The following is a 19,094-nucleotide window of genomic DNA, read 5'->3' as shown; positions in this document are numbered from 1 at the left end:
TTATGTCTCACTGATTAAAGGAAAACTCTGTGATTTTTGAACCTGGGCCATGTATTTGGGTGGAAATGATTGATGGGGACGAAAATCTTTGCAGTTGGTCCACTATTGAGCAAGAACGGTGTACCCTGAACTGCCTAAACAGCTGCCGCAATTTAATCAAATGGTGCAATTGTTCGTGCCAAAGTCTCCTAACCTGTTAGTTCTTGCCGCTGACAGGTTCAGATTGTTAATGTAAATGTCTGACGACATTATGGAAATGTTTCTTATGGAGACTGAACTTTTTGTTAAAGATTATGATCCTTGTTCAACCAGAAACAGCTTTTAATATCACTCTGTTCCAGCACACCAGACTCCCTTGACAAAAACAGTCATTTTATCCTGTAGAGCATGGGAGCTGCTGGAACGCCGCTGCCTCTGTTGGTTAGTTTGTTTGAAAGGATCTGAATTTGTCTTCCAACACTGAAAGTCACCCAGTCACACAAACATGCTAACCGATCGAGGCAGCGGTGTTCCAGCAACTCCTGAGTTCTGTTAGATAAATATAGTTTTTGTCAGTGGAGTCTGGTGGCTTGGACAGAGCGATATTAACAGCTGTTTCCCATCAGTTTTATTTCTGTTACATCCTCACCAGTCGATATTGGTCCTGGTCCCTTTTTTTCTTTGGCAAACATATAAGAAATGTATATCTGACTTCTGATTTGTTTTTTTTAAGGCCTGGACAGTATCTTGTTGGAACTGCACTGAATCCTAGTTTGTGGTTCTTCATAATTGTCGCTACTGTAATAATGAGGCTGTGCATAATTGCAAATTTTGATATTTTGATCATATCAAAATCTGGTAGCAAAAAAAACAATAAACCGATCCTTTTAAGTTGATTCAGTAGAGACCTTTAAACATTTTCTTTTGCAGACTATGATGGTAAGACTGTTGTAGTCATCATCATCTGCCAGTGATTTAGTATTCAGGAGAATGATCGTGTAAGAGAAGTAAAACAGCAGCATGTGAAAGAATGAGAAGAGATTTATAACGGAGCAGGTAGAGGGATAGAAATGATTTATGATCGTGTTTGGCATCTGTGTTTGACAGGTGTAGCTACGGCTGGCAGGGCCAGTTCTGTGATGAATGTGTCCTGTATCCTGGATGTGTCCACGGGACCTGCAACGTCCCCTGGCAGTGCAACTGTGAGAGGAACTGGGGTGGCCTGCTGTGCGATAAAGGTATGGAAAAGTTTTTTTTGTTTTTTTTGTTTTTTTTTTAATTCCATCACCTCCCACTCAAGACGTTGGCATAGTCCTCACTTTCACGCTGCACGTCCCCTGCAGCTACCGCTTCCTGTATTTGATGAGCGACTCGGAGCAGACACGCAAGAGAAATACGTTTTTAAGAGGCAATATATCACCTTGGAAAGTGTTGTAATAATAATGCTGCTCTGTCATTAGCTTGAGAAGCTAAGAAGATGACTTTTTGGTCCCTTATTTGCCTCATAGTTCTCTGTTGTTGAGCAGTTTTAAAATGTGTGAAGCTTTTTTTTTTTCAAATGCGTTTTAGCCACATCTAAATGCAGTGGAGGCATATTCTGTTTTAAAAGTTTATCATCGTATCTTGTCCTGTCACTCAGAGTCCCCAGAAATGATTAGAGTTGAAACAATTAGTTGAATTGTCAAGTAGTCGATTGACAGAATTAATTATGCGTGATTTAATCAGCAAAAATTACAGTTTTATTACTCTTCACAGGTTTCCAATCGTGAAAATTTGATACTTTTCTTTTTCTTAAGTGACAGTAAACTGAATATCTTTGGGTTTTGGACCAGAAAGCAATTTCAAGTGGTGACCTTGGGTGTCACGTTGCTATAAAAACTGGATCAAACACTCAACAACACAATATTTAAACTGTCTGTGTGTTCTTCACAAAAAAGCCCTAAATGAAGTAAAATGAGTTCCAGTTTGTATGCATTCAAAGAAACTACCTTCTTTAATTCTCTGTGCTCTGTATTCTCCCTCTGAGAGGAACAGCAGCTGGATAGTTTTACTGCCTGTGTGATCTGAGCAGCAGCAGGGACACTCGATCCCCCCACATCCCTTCGTCACCAAGGGCTCTTCGGGGGATGAGAACGGGTCCTAAGATCCCCAGTGGAGACAGATCCCTGCTCATTTATTTACCAGCCTTTAGGGTGACCTGGCCTTTAGCCTAAGGATGGTGTGCAGGGATCAAATAGGGTTTAGTTGAGCTTACTTTGTACATGGCATGGAAAAAAACTTCAGATAATGAGGAAGATAAGGGACAAAAAAAATTAACAGGAGAAAATCCTCATAGCTTAGAGTCCATAGCTGAATAATTACTGGTCTAAATGCTACCCACTTGGCCGTATCCTCTAAAACCTTTATCATAATACAGTGCAGCAGAGTTGTCGAGAACACGCTCTGTGCTTCCTGTCAAAGCTGACAGCTGGTGGTCCGTGCCGAGTGAAGACTCCGACAAGCTTCCCGGGAACTCCCGACACCAGCCGGGATAAATGGTGAAACAAGCAGAGAGCTGTGTCACAGGGTCGATCCAATTAGCAGCGTCTGAGGCACAGTCGCAGCAGACGTTGGAAATTTGCTCCAATGGTTTTTAAAGAGCATATAGAAGAGTGTATCTGTCTGTTTTTATCCTGAGGAACACCAATGGCACTTCAGAAGCAAATTAACAGTGTTAGATTTTCAGTTTTGGTCCTTATTACCAGTGGAACACTGAATTCAAACAGGCAAAAAATGGTTAAATACAGATCTTGTAAATGTGTCTTTGTCCCGGTCTCCTCCAGATCTGAATTACTGCGGTCGCCACCAGCCCTGTGTCAACGGAGGAACCTGCATGAACACAGAGCCAGACGAGTACTACTGCGCCTGTCCGCAGGGCTACTCCGGCAAGAACTGTCAGATAGGTGAGAGAGAGGTCACACTACTGTCTCTGAAAGTGGACTTTCAGTGTGAGATACTTGCTGTTTTTGTTCAACCAAGATGGCCCCTCTGTTGTGTCCAGTGTCGTCTCTTTTAACTTTATCCCTGTCAGCTTCATGCATCAAAAATGATGAAAGAAAGTCATAAAGCCATGTATAGGACAAAGATGTGAGGATTTTTAGCCCTCTGTCTGAGTAACGTTTCACTTTTCATTCTGTGAACGCGCCCTCCTCCCTCCCTCCATCAGCTGAACATGCCTGTGTGTCCAATCCCTGCGCCAACGGTGGTACGTGCCACGAGGTTCCTACAGGCTTCGAATGCCAGTGCCCGCCAGGTTGGGAGGGTCTGACCTGTGCCAACAGTGAGTCGCTGCTCCAAATCAATTCATCATCTTCCCCCTGTGTTTTCTGTTTCCTGCTGAATATCTCTGTAGTATTTACTGACTCTTGCTGACCAGCCACCAGCCGTCATTTGCAGATAAATTACCTCATTAGTCGTGGCTCTCTTAACACTTAAACCTCTAATCTCTTACCTCTCAGCGCTCTCCTTCTCCATCGTCTTTGATTAAAACAACTCTCTATCATTGTGTACACGTCTGTTTAGTTCAGCAGTTTCTTTAAATGGGGCACATCGTGAGTTTGAAGTGTGTGTTTTTTCTCAGATTTGGACGAGTGTGCGTCCAGCCCGTGCGCTCGGGGTGGAACCTGTATCGACCGGGAGGACGGTTTCGAGTGTGTTTGCCCGCCGCAGTGGGAAGGAAAAACCTGCCAGATAGGTGAGTTTTCAACCTTTGTATATACACACACACATTAAAAAAAAAAAGTTTTTGCTTTTAGGATGGATGTTTTTTGGCAACAACTCTTCATTTCAGCGGGGAGATGTGCGCTTGCGGCCATTTTTTTCCCTGTTTTTCAATTTCCTAGAACAAATAAACGGCCTCGGAGACTCAGGCAGCATTGCTCGCTGCTCTGGATAACTGTATTTTGGGATTAAAACTGGCAACTGGCAACCTGAGCCTTCCATGGCCGGAGTACAAGTTGTCAATATCCTGGACGAGCCAGCAGCTGCCCACAGCTCAGCGCCTTTATTTTTTTTCCTCAATGACTTTATGAGCCACTAGTGCATCTATATCCGGCTGTTTGTTTGTCGCTGCCGTTGGCATTCGTTTTTTTTTTTATATCGCTCCTCGTCCCGACAGGCGGACGTGACCGGCACAAAGCCAGGAAATGGATTACGACCGGTAAACAAAGTTGGGGTGGGTGCGTGTGTGTGTGTTTGAGGGTGGGGATGGAGGGCGGACGGAGAGAGGGGTGTAGATAGGAAAGAGATCCCAAGAGTTCAGTGTCATCTTACCAGCTCAGATCTCAGTTTACAGGTACAGCTATTGGCCTCCTGTCTTACCTGGCGATTGGTGTGTGTGGGTGTGTGTAGTGTTGGGTTTCAGAGAGAGGACAGGTGTGTGAGTGAGCACAGCAGGACTCCCTGCAGAGTGCCACCCCCCCCCCCCACCCCTTTTGAATATTTGAGCATTTGTCCTTTTCTTTGAAACACTTGGTTTTAGAGGTGGTGGATGTTTGTGAGTGAAACTGTTCTGTTTGTTCATCTGTATCAAATATCAAAAATGTAAATTTGACCGGTTTAACCAATATTTATAATATATTTTAGTTTTTCACCCGAATATATGCTCAAACGTTTGATTTTTCAGTACCAATGGTGCCATTTCTTTCATTTTTGTGTTCGTTGGGCTTCAAAAGGCTGAGTTTTCGGTCTCTTTTCTTACTCCCTGTACTTCTCCTTGGTTTGTTTCATCTGATGGACTGGGTCTCCTTTCTGCCTCCTGCCTTCACAGATACAAATGAGTGTGCAGAAAATCCCTGCGTGAACGCTAGGTCTTGCAAAAATTTGATTGGCGGATATCACTGCAACTGTTTTAAGGGATGGTCCGGACGAAACTGTGTCATCAGTCAGTATTTCCTCCTCAGAGTCACTTCTAAATTTCTTTTTCCTTCCGCTGGCGTCCTCTTCCTCTGGCTACTTTTAACTGCCTCCCCCTCACTTCCTGGACACACGACGTAGGTGTATCTTAGCGTCACTTTCCCCACATGTGGTAACCCGCTCCTTTCTCGTCTCGGCAAACTGAAGCTCCAGCTCTGCCGTCATGACTGAACTTGCATGCCCAGTTCCTCTCCTTGGATCCAGTGCATGCCCAGTTACAGTCTACAGGGTCTATCTGGCACTTTCTTGGCTTCACTAGTTATTTCTTTTCCAAACTTTGACTTAATCTGTGCACATCCCACGTTGTAGATTTCACCTAATAATGGATGAGGTGGCCTAAGAATTAATTCCTATATGGAAACTTGAAAAATAACTTTAAATGTTGTGTCCTCTTCAGACATCAATGGCTGCCACGGTCAGTGCAAGAATGGAGCAACATGCAAAGTACGTATGATTTTCATTTTCAGTTTCTATATAACTGGTTGTATTTATGGATGCTAGTTGCACCTTTACACTCTTTATTGTTTTTCTTCAGGAGGGTGCGAAGGGTTACCACTGCCAGTGTCCTCCAGGTTTCATGGGCACCCACTGTGAATTCCAGAGGAATAAATGCGACAGCAGGCCGTGCCAGAACGGCGGCAAATGCCATGCAGTGTTGGACGGCTTCGTGTGCGAATGTCCACCGGAGTTTGCCGGACAGCTGTGTGAGGTGGGTCTCAGGTGCCACGTGTCTCGGGATTTAACAGTTATCGATGCAATGACAGTATACGAGCTGGTGTCGGGATGTGGGATTAAACTTGAACTTGAAACTTAAACTTGTCGAATTCACCAAACTTTAACGCACAAACTGGTCATGAAATGCTAATTTCAACCTGCCACCTGCTCATTAACAGGAGCATATTTGTGAGCTTTGATCATTAGCAAAAAGGATGCTCCTAAATTTATACACAGGCTTGCTTTTTCTGCTGTTTGTATGGGCAAATCTAACACCACAGAGCTTCACGCTACTGTGAGAAATCATCAGATAAAATCATCAGAAATATTAATACAGCTGCTAACAATGTGTTATCAGAGCAGCGCCAAACATGTGACGGATGACGAGAAATGGTTCAACATGAAGTTTGATGCTAAAAAAACATTTTGCTAGAGAAAAGCAGTCGATAACTCAAGGCGAGATGGTCATGGACATGAAAACATTAGTAGGTGATGGTACACTGTGCACCAGAGGATGTTCAGACAGAGACTTGTGTAAAGACCCTGAAGCAGCTGTCATAATTTTACGGCTAATCACCGATCAGTTTAAGTTCCGGAGGAAAAACATGCCAATAAAATCAGACAATCTAAAGGAAGTGCTGTCGAAACTCTTGGCAAGCTGTGATGATAATAATATGGTGAAAAGAATATTAATACTTACTTGACAGTCATTTGGATTTTGGATAATATACACAAAGTGACTTGTAATGCCAAGTTTGAAGCAAATGCCCAAACTGCAGTAGCCATTACAACACTGTCGTCTGAGCCAACTGTCCATCGCAGACTCCTCAGCGTGCCAAATCACTGCTGTGATTGCCTAAAAGTTGTGTAATGCTCTATGTTCCTAACCCAACAAGCCAAGCCCAGTTTCTACTGCAAACGTCTGTTGTAATTCAAATTTTTATTTCATACGGACATTACATATCAGTGTCCCTGCTGCAGCTTTTTATATTTGAAGTGTGTGTTTGAAGCTAAAGTAGGTTAGCAGCGAGGAAACCGACACTTCACCGCATCTCTTGGGCCCTGAATGGAGGACATTGCTGGTCAGGAGCCAATCCTGATTTAGCATCTCTACTATAAATATGAGCCTCTCTGAATGAGGTGACGCCCGCATACTACAGACCTCTGATGCCTGCCATGGCACGGTGTACATTCCTGCCCTGCAGTGCCAAAACTACAACACCTCCAGCCTCATATTTCTTTCGATTGATATCTCCAAATCCATAAAAGTTTGATTGTGTAACGGTGTTCTGCCCATTCTCGGATCTGATTAATGTCTTCAGGGGAAATAAGGACAAGTTGAATCCCAGCGGAAATGCTCAAGAAGGTTCAAAACAAAGAGCCACGACATTTATTCTCTTGGTAAACAAGTCTTCGTTGTCTAAGACCAATTTATGAATTTTGTCCCACACAGAATTCACTCAGGGAGCCAGCCCAAATATTTTTTGATGGCAGAGGCAGTTGTCGGCCGATCTGTCCACCACTTTGTTCCAGAAATGTCTCAACAACTATTGGATGTAATTCCATCAAATTTAGTTCAGAGATTTGACGTCGAGAAAATCATCTCACAGCAGAGTTTATATAGTAGCTGTTCTGTAGCTTTTGATCATTATCACATGATCTTTATCAGCCAGTGCGAGTCAGCCCAGTTGTTTCTGCACTTGTAGTTGCTCACATTTTCTTTTATTCCTGAGCGTTTTAAAGACTTCCTGTCAACTCCTGATGACTCCATGACAGCTGGATAAACTCTGTTTGCTTTCTGAAGATGAAGTAATAAAACCAAAAGCTCCAGAACAGCTACTAAATGGACCTCATGGTCAGATCTCAACAGCTGTTCCCAACTATAAGAAAAAACTTTGAGTCTCTTTTAGTCTATATTAGTCTATTTTATTGCAGAATTTATTTGTGGTTGTCCTACAACTACATTCTCTGACGTTGCTTTGTGGGGTTTTTCGACCACAAAGAAATTCTCATCCTTTCTGCTACAATAAAAAAAATGTCTCTGGTGAACTGAACAGTGCAAAGAGTTACGTTAATGTGCTGAAGATTTATAGACACTCTTGCCCCGAGACCCGATCCCCTGACCAACACGCATGCAAATAGTAAAGAAAAAATGTATCTGGCCCTGACACTTATGCTAAAATAAACTGTGTGTGACCACAGACTTCTCCACCCTGTTGCCCTACTCTTAACTCCCGTGTTCAGCACCTTAAATGGCAAAGGGGTGCAACCCAGAGTTTATGCCCAGTAGGTTTCTGTTTACATAAACTGAGAGATTTTCACTCCAACCTCTGTATTGCAGCATGTAGAAATGGCAAAAGATGTCACCGTGGCCTCTACACCAGCTCTTTCTGTGTCATGGTGGTATGACAGATGATTTATCTTTATTATATCCACTGTGGCTCTGCATGATGTTGAACCAGAGTCAGTATTTGCCCTCATAATGGGTTATCTTTCTCTCGTCTGCTCAGTTTCTCTCTCCCTCTCCTCTGCCAGGCTTCTGTCTCCAGAGTAATCTTGCGAGATTAAGCAGGAGAGAGATGTAAAACCAAAAGCGTGGATTCCCTTGATGAGCTTAGGGAAAGTTTCTGGGGCTTACTTTGGTCGTGCACTCACCTTTCGGTTTTGGTCTGAACAGAGAGCGGAGGCTTGAGCCTCGCTAAGCTGCTCACCTACACAGACTTTAGCTGTTGCTCATTTCGTCTTCACGTGTTTATTTGCCTTGATAATCACCAAAGAACCATTTTAGTAAAGTGGTGTTTGGTTAGTGTGGCAGCACGAGTCGACAAGTTACAGAAGCAGGTCTGTGGCCGAAGTTTAGCTCAGATCGCTTGATTGCCAGGAAACTCTCTGTCCTCCCACAGCTACTGTCTGTGCCCCCAGTGGATCCAGTGGCAGCAGTGGTTGTTGTCACTGAGCACTTGTAAACAGCCGGTGCTGGGAAGTCTTAGATGTGAATTTGAGAACGTTTTGAATGACAAATGAGGTTCAGACTACTTTCCCCGGATTACTAAATGTAAGAAGAAGGCTTAGCTTGCTGTGAAACACTCTTGGTTAAACCTGCATCAGTAGATTGTTGGTCTCTTGGAGCTGACATGTTATCATCCTATAAGTTGCTGTGGTGAACATGTTAGCAAAGAATTGCTCATTTACGCATCCAGTCAACATGGAGCAACATTATAATTTATTTGCATTTAGTCCAGAGTTTTCCTTTTAGCTCTGTTGGTGTTGGGTTTATCAGAGATTTTTTTGTTTATGTGGCTGAATCAGAACAGTGAAGCTGAAGCCTGTAAAACCAAAACAATGAGCTGAAAGATGCTAAAATGATCTGACTGCAGAGTTGGTTAGAGTTCACTGTGGAAAAGGTGTGTACATTGATTTGGAGTTTTTAAATTACTGTTTATATTGTGTCTTTTCACAGGTCCCTAGCTGGTCACCGTCAGACGCTTGTGATCCAAACCCTTGTGAGAATGATGCTAAGTGTCACAGCATTTACCAGGACTTCTACTGTGCGTGTCCCGAAGGCTACGAGGGAAAAACCTGCGAACGGCTCAAAGAGAACTGCCAGACCACCCCATGTCAAGGTGACTTGAGCCATATGCAGCGTTACAACATGAGAGGCGACTGTCAGACGTTAAAGAAAGGAAATTAGTTTCAACTGTGTCTTCATTTCCTCACAGTGATTGACAGCTGCACCGTTGCTGTAGCGACCAATGACTCGGATGGGGTGCGGCACATCTCCTCCAACGTCTGCGGCCCGCGAGGGCGCTGCATCAGCCAGCCGGCGGGAAACTTCACCTGCATCTGCGATCCGGGTTTCAGTGGCTTGTATTGTCACGAGAGTAAGTTGAGACTCAGGTGATGTGTGTTTTTTTTTTAAGATCATACTGAGCTGGAATTTAAAAAACTACTCAAACCTTTCCCACAGATATTAACGACTGCATCAGCAGCCCCTGTGCAAATGGAGGGACCTGCATCGATGGGGTGAACTCCTTTCAGTGCGTCTGTCCTGACGGCTGGGAGGGTCGACTCTGCGACCACAGTGAGTTCGCCGCCTCCAATGTGACCCTGTCTCTGCAGCATTATAAACAAATAAAGAGATGCCTGGGGTAGATCTGCTGCTCTGCTCTGTTTCTTTGCATTAAATAAAACACAGCACAGTAAAGATCAAATCTTCCTTCGCCCTCAGACGTCAACGAGTGCAGACACAACCCCTGCAAGAACGGGGGGCGCTGCGTCGACCTGGTGAACGACTTCTACTGCAAGTGTGCCGACAACTGGAAGGGCAAGACCTGCCATTCCCGTGAGTTATGTCGACTCTGTGTTAATGTGTGTGTTTATGTTCGTAGCTCGCAGTGGCCCCCCAACTCCACCATGCTGTACGTCTTTGTATGTTTTGACAAGTGAAGCGTGGGTTCAACATGTTGTATTACAAGAATGATCCTTTCTTACTGATGCTGGGAACAGACTCCTCATATGAGGAGGGTGTTTGTACCTTTGTGACTTCAGTATTCGTTTGTTTTCCCCACCAGGTGAGAGCCAGTGTGACGCAACCACCTGTAGTAATGGGGGCACCTGCTACGACCACGGGGATGCCTTCCGCTGTGCGTGTCCACCTGGGTGGGGAGGAAACACGTGCAACACAGGTGAGACCTCAGGATGATGTGTAGAAATTTTAACTTGATTTATTCAGCCACATGTTTGTGCATATATAAAGTACACGTCAAATAATCCATTATCATAAGTAGATGACACTTGTTGTTTTCCCAATAAAACAGTAACTGGTTCAAACAGGTGTGTAGGTCTCAGACATTATTCAAATGCTTAAATTATCATCTTTGTGCAAGGCCGGGATAAAAAACAGCTGAATTGAAGATAAATCTTTTCCTGCAAAAACATTCAGATTGTTGGATTTAATTTGTTTGTGTGATCTGTACACTGTTGCACCTCTGTGATCTTTGGCTCATCCTCTCTCTCTCTTCACAGCCAAGAACAGCACCTGCGCCTCCAGCCCTTGTTCCAACGGAGGAACGTGCGTGGGAGGAGGAGACACTTTCACCTGCATCTGCAAAGACGGCTGGGAAGGCCCCACCTGCGGCCAAAGTCAGTTTCTCCACGTAGCTTTGCACGTAACTAATAAATGTAATTTAAGGCCAATACACCCTGTGTTTTTAATATCATGCGATCATGTTGAGTGCAGTCACAAATAAAATAAGTTATAAAGATACCTTTGAAATGACATGGAGGCCGTTACTTCCTGTATGCTAATGCAAAAACTCCCCAAAAATGACATAAGGTGACAGATATGTCGCTGTATCAGCTCAACGCTAAACATTTATTTTGTTTCCTCTCTTCAACAGATACAAACGACTGCAACCCTCATCCATGGTATGTACTGCCCCCCCCCAACCCCTCATGTCTGTCTCCCTGCCTCCCTCATCTCCACACTTCACACAGGCCTCGCACACTGGAGGGGTGAAGGGCCACTAAAAGCAGTGGAAGTTGCGCTTAAATCAAGCCTCAAAGGGGGCATCTCTCAGAGGAGGGGGGCTCGTATATTGAATAGGACAGAGAGAGGTGGTGGAGAGAGGGTTTTGGGAATTTCGGGGGGGGGGGTCCCACCTACCCCCTGGTGAATGCAGGTGGGGGGTGGAGTGCAGGGAGAAAGGGAGGGGGGGGGCTACATGTCCATTCTTCCCGTGCGACCTGAGGGAGGGGGAGCAGGGCTTTGAGGAGGCATGATGAGAGGGAGGGGAGGGGAGGGACTGGACACGCCTATTAGCATCTGAAAGGTGGAGGCTGGTATTGATGAGTTGAATTGAGCCTTGTGACCCCCACCATCACCACCACAGGAAAAAAAAAAAAAAAAAATGATGTGCCTTTGTTGCAGCTGGAAAGGATGTAGCTCTTGTGCAGCCTCATCTAATAGTTTTCTCTCCTTTCTCAGTTACAATGGTGGTATCTGTGTGGACGGAGTCAACTGGTTTCGGTGTGAGTGTGCTCCTGGTTTCGCCGGACCAGACTGCAGAATCAGTGAGTACTGATGTTACTTAATCATATAACTTGCTTTTAGATGCAATGGAAATGTGCAAAACCCCCAACTGATACATTTTAAATCAAGATACTTTTTCATTTATTACCTTAATGTAGTAATGGCACCTAGTATGATTGATGAGGAGATGGAGCGAGGAAGGAACCAAGGAGAAAGGGAGGGCCGAGGATGAGATGGACACATTGACACCTAAATGCAAGACCGCGACGCCGCCCTCTCCCCTTTTTCTTGGTCCTTTAACGCCTCAGGGGTCAGAGGTCGTCCCTCCTCCATACTCACACAGTCACACAAACACACAGTGAAGACAAATTACCCAGTGACCCTGAAATTCTTCTTCTCTGCTCCTTTGTTTGGGCCGGATAGCATTCACCTTTGCTGTCAGGCTTGAATTTGAAAATTCTCATCCAGGCCGTGTTCATGTGAAATCTGGATGACAATGGCCGGGGGGGGGTTCTCAAAGGTTTTGGTGGAGGAGGCACAATTGATACGTGGCTTTCAAAGAGCCGGTCGAACAACACAAAGGTTGATAATTAAACATGAGCAGGATTTACAAAAAACTGTTCTAACATAAGATTTTGCTGCTTTTTCTCGCTGAGGGCTGTAAAATAAAAGAAGTCAGTATCCTGTGCCTGTTATCCAGCCTAAATGTGGTGATCTCTTCCCTTCACAGATATAAACGAGTGCCAGTCCTCACCCTGTGCCTACGGAGCCACATGTGTGGATGAGATCAATGGCTTCCGATGCATCTGTCCGCTCGGTCGAACAGGGACCAGATGTCAAGAGTGTAAGTAGATCTTTGTGCTCTGCCTTACTCATTCGAAACAATTCACTCCATCTTGTAATTAGGTCTTCAAAGTCTGTATTCTACACTAATACAGTTCAACATGTCTGTGTGTGGTGTGTGTGTGTGTATAGTCATAGGTATTGGAAAGACTTGCCACTACGCTGGGCTGCAGTTTCCCCACGGCAGCCGCTGGGAGGAAGAGTGCAACAACTGCCACTGCATCAACGGCAAAGTGGATTGTACAAAGGTAACCTAGCTCTTCTAAGCACACTGCAATTAAATATTTGCTACTCTTTATTCAGAAACAAACTGTTATTGACTGAGGATTTCATTGCATAAACTGCATTTTTATTTAGCATTTCAAGCATGTTAAAACAGAAAAAAATAGATCAGTCATTCCCATTTATTCTGTGCCAATAGCTAATGAGATTATAGATGAAACAGTAAATCAGTCAGTTGACAGAAAAACATTTGAATTTTTTTTATGATAGTAAACTAAATTTTAAGGCTAAACAAACTATTTAAAGACATTACCTTGAGTTTAGGGAAATTGTGATGGACATTTTTCACCATTTTCCAGACACAATGATGACGCAGTTAATTGAGAATAGTCATAAGATTAATCACCAGTGAAAATAACCATTAGTTGGAGCCCTAAATGAGAGCATAACTAACATTTGCTGGTTATAATGATGAATGTAACATGCAGGGTAATAGCAGAGTAAATGTTTTGTGTGTGTGTGTGACACCAGGTGCTGTGTGGTCGTCGTCCCTGCCAGCTCCAGTCTGCAGGCCGGGAGCAGAGACAGCAGTCCTGTCCGGCTGGACGGGAGTGTTTAAAGCACAGCTACCTCACCTGCTTCTCCCCCCCTTGCCACCAGTGGGGCGTTTGCTCCATGGCTGGACCCTCTCCTCCACAAGTAACCACCAAGTGCCAGCCGAACAGCGGGCATTTGGACAACAGCTGTGTCCGCATAACACTTGTTTTCAACAGAGACAAAGTACCACCAGTGAGTCATCTATAATACTTCTTGTTTCAGAGGCGCGGTCTTGGACACATTTTTAGGTTGTGGGTTTTGTATTGTTGCTGATTAGGAAGTGTTTGTGTGCATATGCAGGGAACAACAGTGGAGAACATCTGCTACGAGCTGAGGTATCTTCCAGACATCCGAAGCTTGGCAAAAGACCACGCCCTTCTCCTGCTCTGTGACATCTCTCACTTGAATCAGGATGCTGTAGAGGTGGCTATAGTAAGTGAATGATCCAAACTTTCTCAGACTCATTAGTTCTTATTCTCAGTTTGGCTGGCACAGACCCAAATAGTGCTGCCACTTGTACAATACAGGTCAAACCTACAATTACTGATACAAGCTGTTGCATTAAATCACAATTTGTTGGTCAGTTTACTGAAGTAGGAGTCAAAGGGTCTCAACTCTTCCCTGTTTTCTGGTTTGGTTCTCAGTCTTTCCAGCCAGAAGATCTACCAGACCACACTCTGATCCAGAGGGCAGCCAGCGCCATAGAGGGCACCTTGTCAAGGCGGCACAACAGCACAGTAATGCTGGCAGTCACTGAGGTCAGAGTGGAAACGCAGGTCATTCCCCCCTCAGTGGGTGAGTAATAATTAACAAAGGTGTCCCACAAGGGTTTGTTACAGGCCCCTTTCAGTTCCTGATTAATCCACTGAGTTGTCTTTAATTTTCTCTCTTGTGCGTCTTGATGTCAACAGATTACCTGGTGCCTTTGCTATGCGTGGTCTTCTGCTTGCTCTGCCTCTTCTGTATCGCTGTATGCGTGTGGTGGACGCGCAAACGGAGAAAAGAACGCGAGAGGAACTCTCGATCTGCCGCGGACGACAACGTGAACAACCAGTGGGAGCCCCTCCGGCTCGTCGTGGGACGTCAGCAGCAGCAGCAGCAGCAGCAGCTGAAAGAAAGCAACAGGGAGGCTGAGCAGGAGCGCAAAAAGCTCATGGGTCCCTCCTATCGGACGTGTGATGAGGGGGAGGAGGAGGAGGAGGAGGAGGAGGAGACGGAAGGCGAGCTTGAGCTCGAGGAGGAGTGTAGTGGAGCAGAGGCGGGAAAGCAGCCAGTTTATAAGTACTCTAAGACTGCAGTGCAGTCCAGTGGGGGAGTGATCTGTACCCTGCACAGCTCCAGTTCACCCCTCAAAGCGCCACACCGGACCCCAGGCTACAGCCCCAAAGACAACCGCTGGAAAAACGTCAGTGCTGTCTTGACTGGTCAGAAAGACCTCAGAGACCACTGCGTATAAGAAATTTAAACAAAGGACTCGTGATGTGGAAGCGAGAGAAGCTGCTAGGCAGCGGCTATTCTTATTTTCTGGACAACTTTTGGAAAGAAAAAAAAAGGCTTTGTGTTTCAATAAGCCATTCTTTGCTTTTGTTTTCATGTTTTTGTCACTGTCACCTGAAATGATGTTTGATTCAGGAGGCTAGAGCACAGTGAACATCCTTTTTTGCTTCTGTTCACTTATTTTTCTTTAATTATGTACAGAAGGAGCTGAAATGTAACAATTTTTCAGGAGGCAAAAGAAGCTCTCTGCAATTTTTGTTTATGGAATTGTACCATTTAAGAAATGATGAATCATCAAAAAGGAGACAAAATAACTTGTATAAATATTCTTTTTTTTTTATTTACAGATGATTATGATTTTGTTAAATTGTCAGCAGGCTCCTGTTCAGTGTCTGTCGGGGGAGGGGAGGGGGGCGGTGGGGACAGATACACATTAAAGAGACAGGTAAAGGAAGAGTGTTGAGGGAAATGGACTGTTGCAGCCACAGCAACAGAGGAAACCTTCCCTTTGCTCCGTCTCTCTTCCGGCTTTGCCCACCGATCCACCTGTGGCCGTCATGCGCCAGCCTTACCAAAACACTTGGCCTGGAGGGGAGAGGGGACAGAAACCCCAGTGCCTACTATGTGGCCTTCCATTTTTTTTTCTCCTGTCTCTCAGTTGTCTTGGCTGAAAGCTCTGTTTGAGGATTTTTTGCAGTATTTGAGTTGGTAGCAAGTGCCTTTCAAAGAGCCGCGTCGAGGCTCCAAGTCGCGCTGCCCAGTTTGACCTCCTTGTTCTCAAATCTCAAAGGGATGTAAGTGTACATTTAGAGAGTTCAATTTCACAGCAACGCCATTCAAGGTATTTGATCAAAACAGAAATGAATACTCTGTACATATGTGTAAATACTAAAGGAGTCGCTGTGTATATTTGAAATAAGTAACTTAAAGACAAGTCACACATTTTTATTATTATTATTGTTATTATTATTATGATTAATATTATTTTTTATTTTTTTTTACAATGCCATTCCTTTTATTTATGCCAGTCGAAATAGGCAGGTTTTATAACACTTCATATCCAGAGTCCCACAGTTAAGAACATTTACAATGAGGTACCACCTATGAAGGAATTTCTGAAGGGTTTATAAATGGTTTGTTTTTTTCAGTTACATAATAATGCTCTTATCATAGAATAACCGTCATTAGGCCAAAACATTGCTTTTTTTTTTTTTTGGCTGTATGTGGTCCAACATTACAAAGCTGTCGTCACTGCAGCTCTGCTACCTGATTTGCAAAAGTAATCACATCTATTGGCCTTAGTCAACAGTAGTCGACTAGACTGCAGAAATCATGGCCTGGATATGCAGGATTTTTTTTGTTTGTTTGTTTTTTTGTTAGTTTGTTTGTTTAAATCCTAAATCTTTTGCACTTAATTTTCTCTTTTCAAGGACACCTTAATTGCAGTTCCAGAAAAACATATTAATTATTGATCTGTGTTCTCGGTATTTAACATAACATAACAAACAGTTTGATATCTAAAGGGGAAGTCGCAACTGTATCAAAAATGGCAAAAACTAATGGAGAGAACTTGTTTTGACGTCACAAAAAGGAGCGCGGCCAAAATGCAGCTTGGTTCAGAGTTTTTGTCTTCAGAGAACAAAACAGCTGTATCCTAAACATTTTCTGATCCCAGTCATTGCTTATCCTTTTACACTCTGCTCATTTTTAACTCTTTATCAGTTGGTCGTTCAGGATCAGGATTAGCTTAAAAAAAAAACAAAAAAACAATGTGTAGTGCTGCTGCCGACGTTAAAGCCTTAAAGAGTTTTTCCGCTTCAAACCATTTCTAAATCCATCACAAACCCTTTTGTTTCAGGTGCCTTAATGTAACAAGTAATGCATTATTTGTGTAATCAATGGTCATCTTTTTATGTTGTTGGTTTGTTTTCACTATTAAGGAAAGTAACTCTTTAAAACATTGTGTGGTGTGGAGTAAAGTGCTCTCCTTGTCTCACTTTGCTATCATGGAGATCTCTGGAATAAAACACTGACGGAGGATTAAAGAAATACTCTGTCCACCATGACTCTTAGTGTCATGAATGTGGATGTCAGTAGGTCAAATGTGGACATCATGCATTTAGCTTCATGTTTGGTTTAAAGGCTTTAATGAAGGGAACAATATTTGCTGATGCAGAATTATTACTTTTTGCGACCATGCAAATGTGTTTTTTTTAAGTTACCAACTCAGTTCAAAATGAAAAGTTTTACTCTTTTTCATATCATGTCATTGTCTCAAAGCGCCATCGTATTTTCTGTAAATGGGACACAGCAAAATAAATAATTAATGATGCATCACTGCTGGTGTTAAAAGCTGAATAATGCATATTGTATACATTTTATTCTTCAAGGGACATAAGTTAATTTTGTACAAAGCAAACAAGTTTCCATTCTTTTAGTGGATGTTTAATTGTTCTAAATAATCATCCCAGTTATTTATTAAAGCAGTTTTGACACATCTTGATCCCGTTTGTAATATTTGGTTTGCTCAAGGTCCACTCACCTGTGCTGGAGCTTTCAACCACATTACACGGCCTTCATCTGCACATGGAGATTTTGGTCAACTGTCATAGTGTTGTAGATGTTCAAACTTTACATTTCAAACTTTTTAGGACCTTTCAACCATATTGGTCACTTCTCCCCACCCTTGGATTCGACTGTAGGAACAATAATATTATAAATTATAAAATGGTAACAGTAATAAAGATGAGCTTGACAGTTAATTCCTGACATTGACAAAACGTTGAGTTTCAAGTCAGATGTAGTAATTGCTTTGTTTTACACAACAAAATGTATACTAATGAAAACATAGCAGCATCTGATTACAATTAGACAGTTAAATATCATGTCACTGTTCCTTAAAGCTGCAGCAATCAATATTTTAATACCAAAGCTGTATCAAATAACAGAGAATTGTCACCCAACACTTCAGCTCTATGTGACATTTTAGCATAGATTTGGTTTTAAGGCCCATCACTGAACCTTATTTCCTGATGAACCAACAACTCACCCAACACCAAACATCAGGCCGTCCGCCAACTTTCATGCTAACTAAAATAGCTGGAAAGATGAGACCAAATTAATGCTAATGTTGCTCCATGTCTGGTGGATGTAAAACAGGCAGCTGCTCGCTAACACATTACCACAACCATATAAAAAAGTCAATTAACTGAAATCACTTTTTACTGTATATTTGACCATGACTAGAAACTTAGCAATCTTATATGTGTTCACAACCTCAAATTAGATCAAGATTGTCATTTCCACAAGAATAACATCGGATGAAACCCTGCAGCACTTGCCCTTGCCCTCGTCTGTGTGGGCTGATCGATCGATCCGATTTCCTCAACCGGCCTCCTCACCGTCCTGCCCTCGCTCCAGCTCCCACCACGCCAATAGAACCTCATCTCCTGTTCTGGGCCGATCCAGTCTCCGCCAATGAGAGGCTGGCGTGATCATCCCGGCCTGCATAAAGATGTGAATGTTTCATGAGTAATGTTATGATGCCGGGCGGAGTGGGTGGGTGGGGGGGGGGGGGACACTTTTCCTCCTGACTCCCATGGGTGCCCATGGCTGGCGCTAATGGGACCGTCCGTTGTCGGAAAGGCCGGATCGACTTACACAGCTTTGTGGAAGTGGTGGAGTCATGGAGAGAGAGGGGAAGGTAGCTGATAACATTTACGGATATATTAATATATGAATGACTGTAAAATCACTTTAAGAAGGGTTTTGTCTGAGCGTTATTTGATCCATAAAAGCATATGATTGAAATTAACTTCTATCTGTTTGAAGTATTCTTCTTTTGTTTTTGCAGAGACGGAGCATACGTGTATATTTATATAATATCATATAAGTGCTGACTCTCACATAGGAAAGAAACCCTTTCCTGTTTCAACATGACAGCGCTCCCATGCATGGAGACAGGTCCATAAAGAATTGGCTTTCCCAGTTTGGTGAGGAATAATATGACTGGCCTGTGCAGAGCCCCTGACCTCAACCCCATCGAGCACCTTTTGGGATGAACCGGAATGCCAACTGTGAGCCAGGCCTCATCACCCAACATGGAGCAAATCCCTGTGGCCAGGTTCCAAAATCTTGACAAAATCCTTCCCAGAAGAGCCGGGGTTGTTACAGCAGCATATCAGCACCCATGGTTTTAGAATGAGATGTTGGACAAACACATGTGGGTGTCCACATACTTTCCTCGGGTGTCTAGACA

At 43.6% G+C, this 19,094-nt stretch overlaps 1 protein-coding gene across 2 annotated transcripts in view; it reads left to right on the top strand.

Annotated features, from left to right (window-relative positions):
- jag2b (jagged canonical Notch ligand 2b) overlaps positions 1–17,339 on the top strand; it is a 43,388-nt gene extending 26,049 nt beyond the window's left edge. The window contains exons 6-26 of one of the 2 annotated variants that reach the window (XM_018682517.1): positions 1,087–1,217; positions 2,802–2,921; positions 3,185–3,298; positions 3,599–3,712; positions 4,787–4,900; positions 5,330–5,376; positions 5,468–5,641; positions 9,107–9,269; positions 9,366–9,527; positions 9,614–9,727; positions 9,875–9,988; positions 10,218–10,331; positions 10,672–10,788; positions 11,046–11,073; positions 11,633–11,718; positions 12,408–12,521; positions 12,653–12,768; positions 13,274–13,531; positions 13,640–13,771; positions 13,984–14,134; positions 14,251–17,339. In XM_018682517.1, the coding sequence (XP_018538033.1) occupies positions 1,087–1,217; positions 2,802–2,921; positions 3,185–3,298; positions 3,599–3,712; positions 4,787–4,900; positions 5,330–5,376; positions 5,468–5,641; positions 9,107–9,269; positions 9,366–9,527; positions 9,614–9,727; positions 9,875–9,988; positions 10,218–10,331; positions 10,672–10,788; positions 11,046–11,073; positions 11,633–11,718; positions 12,408–12,521; positions 12,653–12,768; positions 13,274–13,531; positions 13,640–13,771; positions 13,984–14,134; positions 14,251–14,795 (3,028 nt within the window). In that variant the 3' untranslated portion in view covers positions 14,796–17,339. The remainder of the gene's footprint in view (positions 1–1,086; positions 1,218–2,801; positions 2,922–3,184; positions 3,299–3,598; positions 3,713–4,786; positions 4,901–5,329; positions 5,377–5,467; positions 5,642–9,106; positions 9,270–9,365; positions 9,528–9,613; positions 9,728–9,874; positions 9,989–10,217; positions 10,332–10,671; positions 10,789–11,045; positions 11,074–11,632; positions 11,719–12,407; positions 12,522–12,652; positions 12,769–13,273; positions 13,532–13,639; positions 13,772–13,983; positions 14,135–14,250) is intronic. The other variant, XM_018682518.1, reaches the window with a different exon arrangement.
- The last annotated feature ends 1,755 nt before the right edge of the window (positions 17,340–19,094 follow it).

This window comes from Lates calcarifer, linkage group LG7_1 (assembly GCF_001640805.2).
Source record: "Lates calcarifer isolate ASB-BC8 linkage group LG7_1, TLL_Latcal_v3, whole genome shotgun sequence".
Lineage (NCBI taxonomy): Eukaryota > Metazoa > Chordata > Actinopteri > Centropomidae > Lates > Lates calcarifer.
This window is presented reverse-complemented; position numbering and strand designations above follow the sequence as displayed.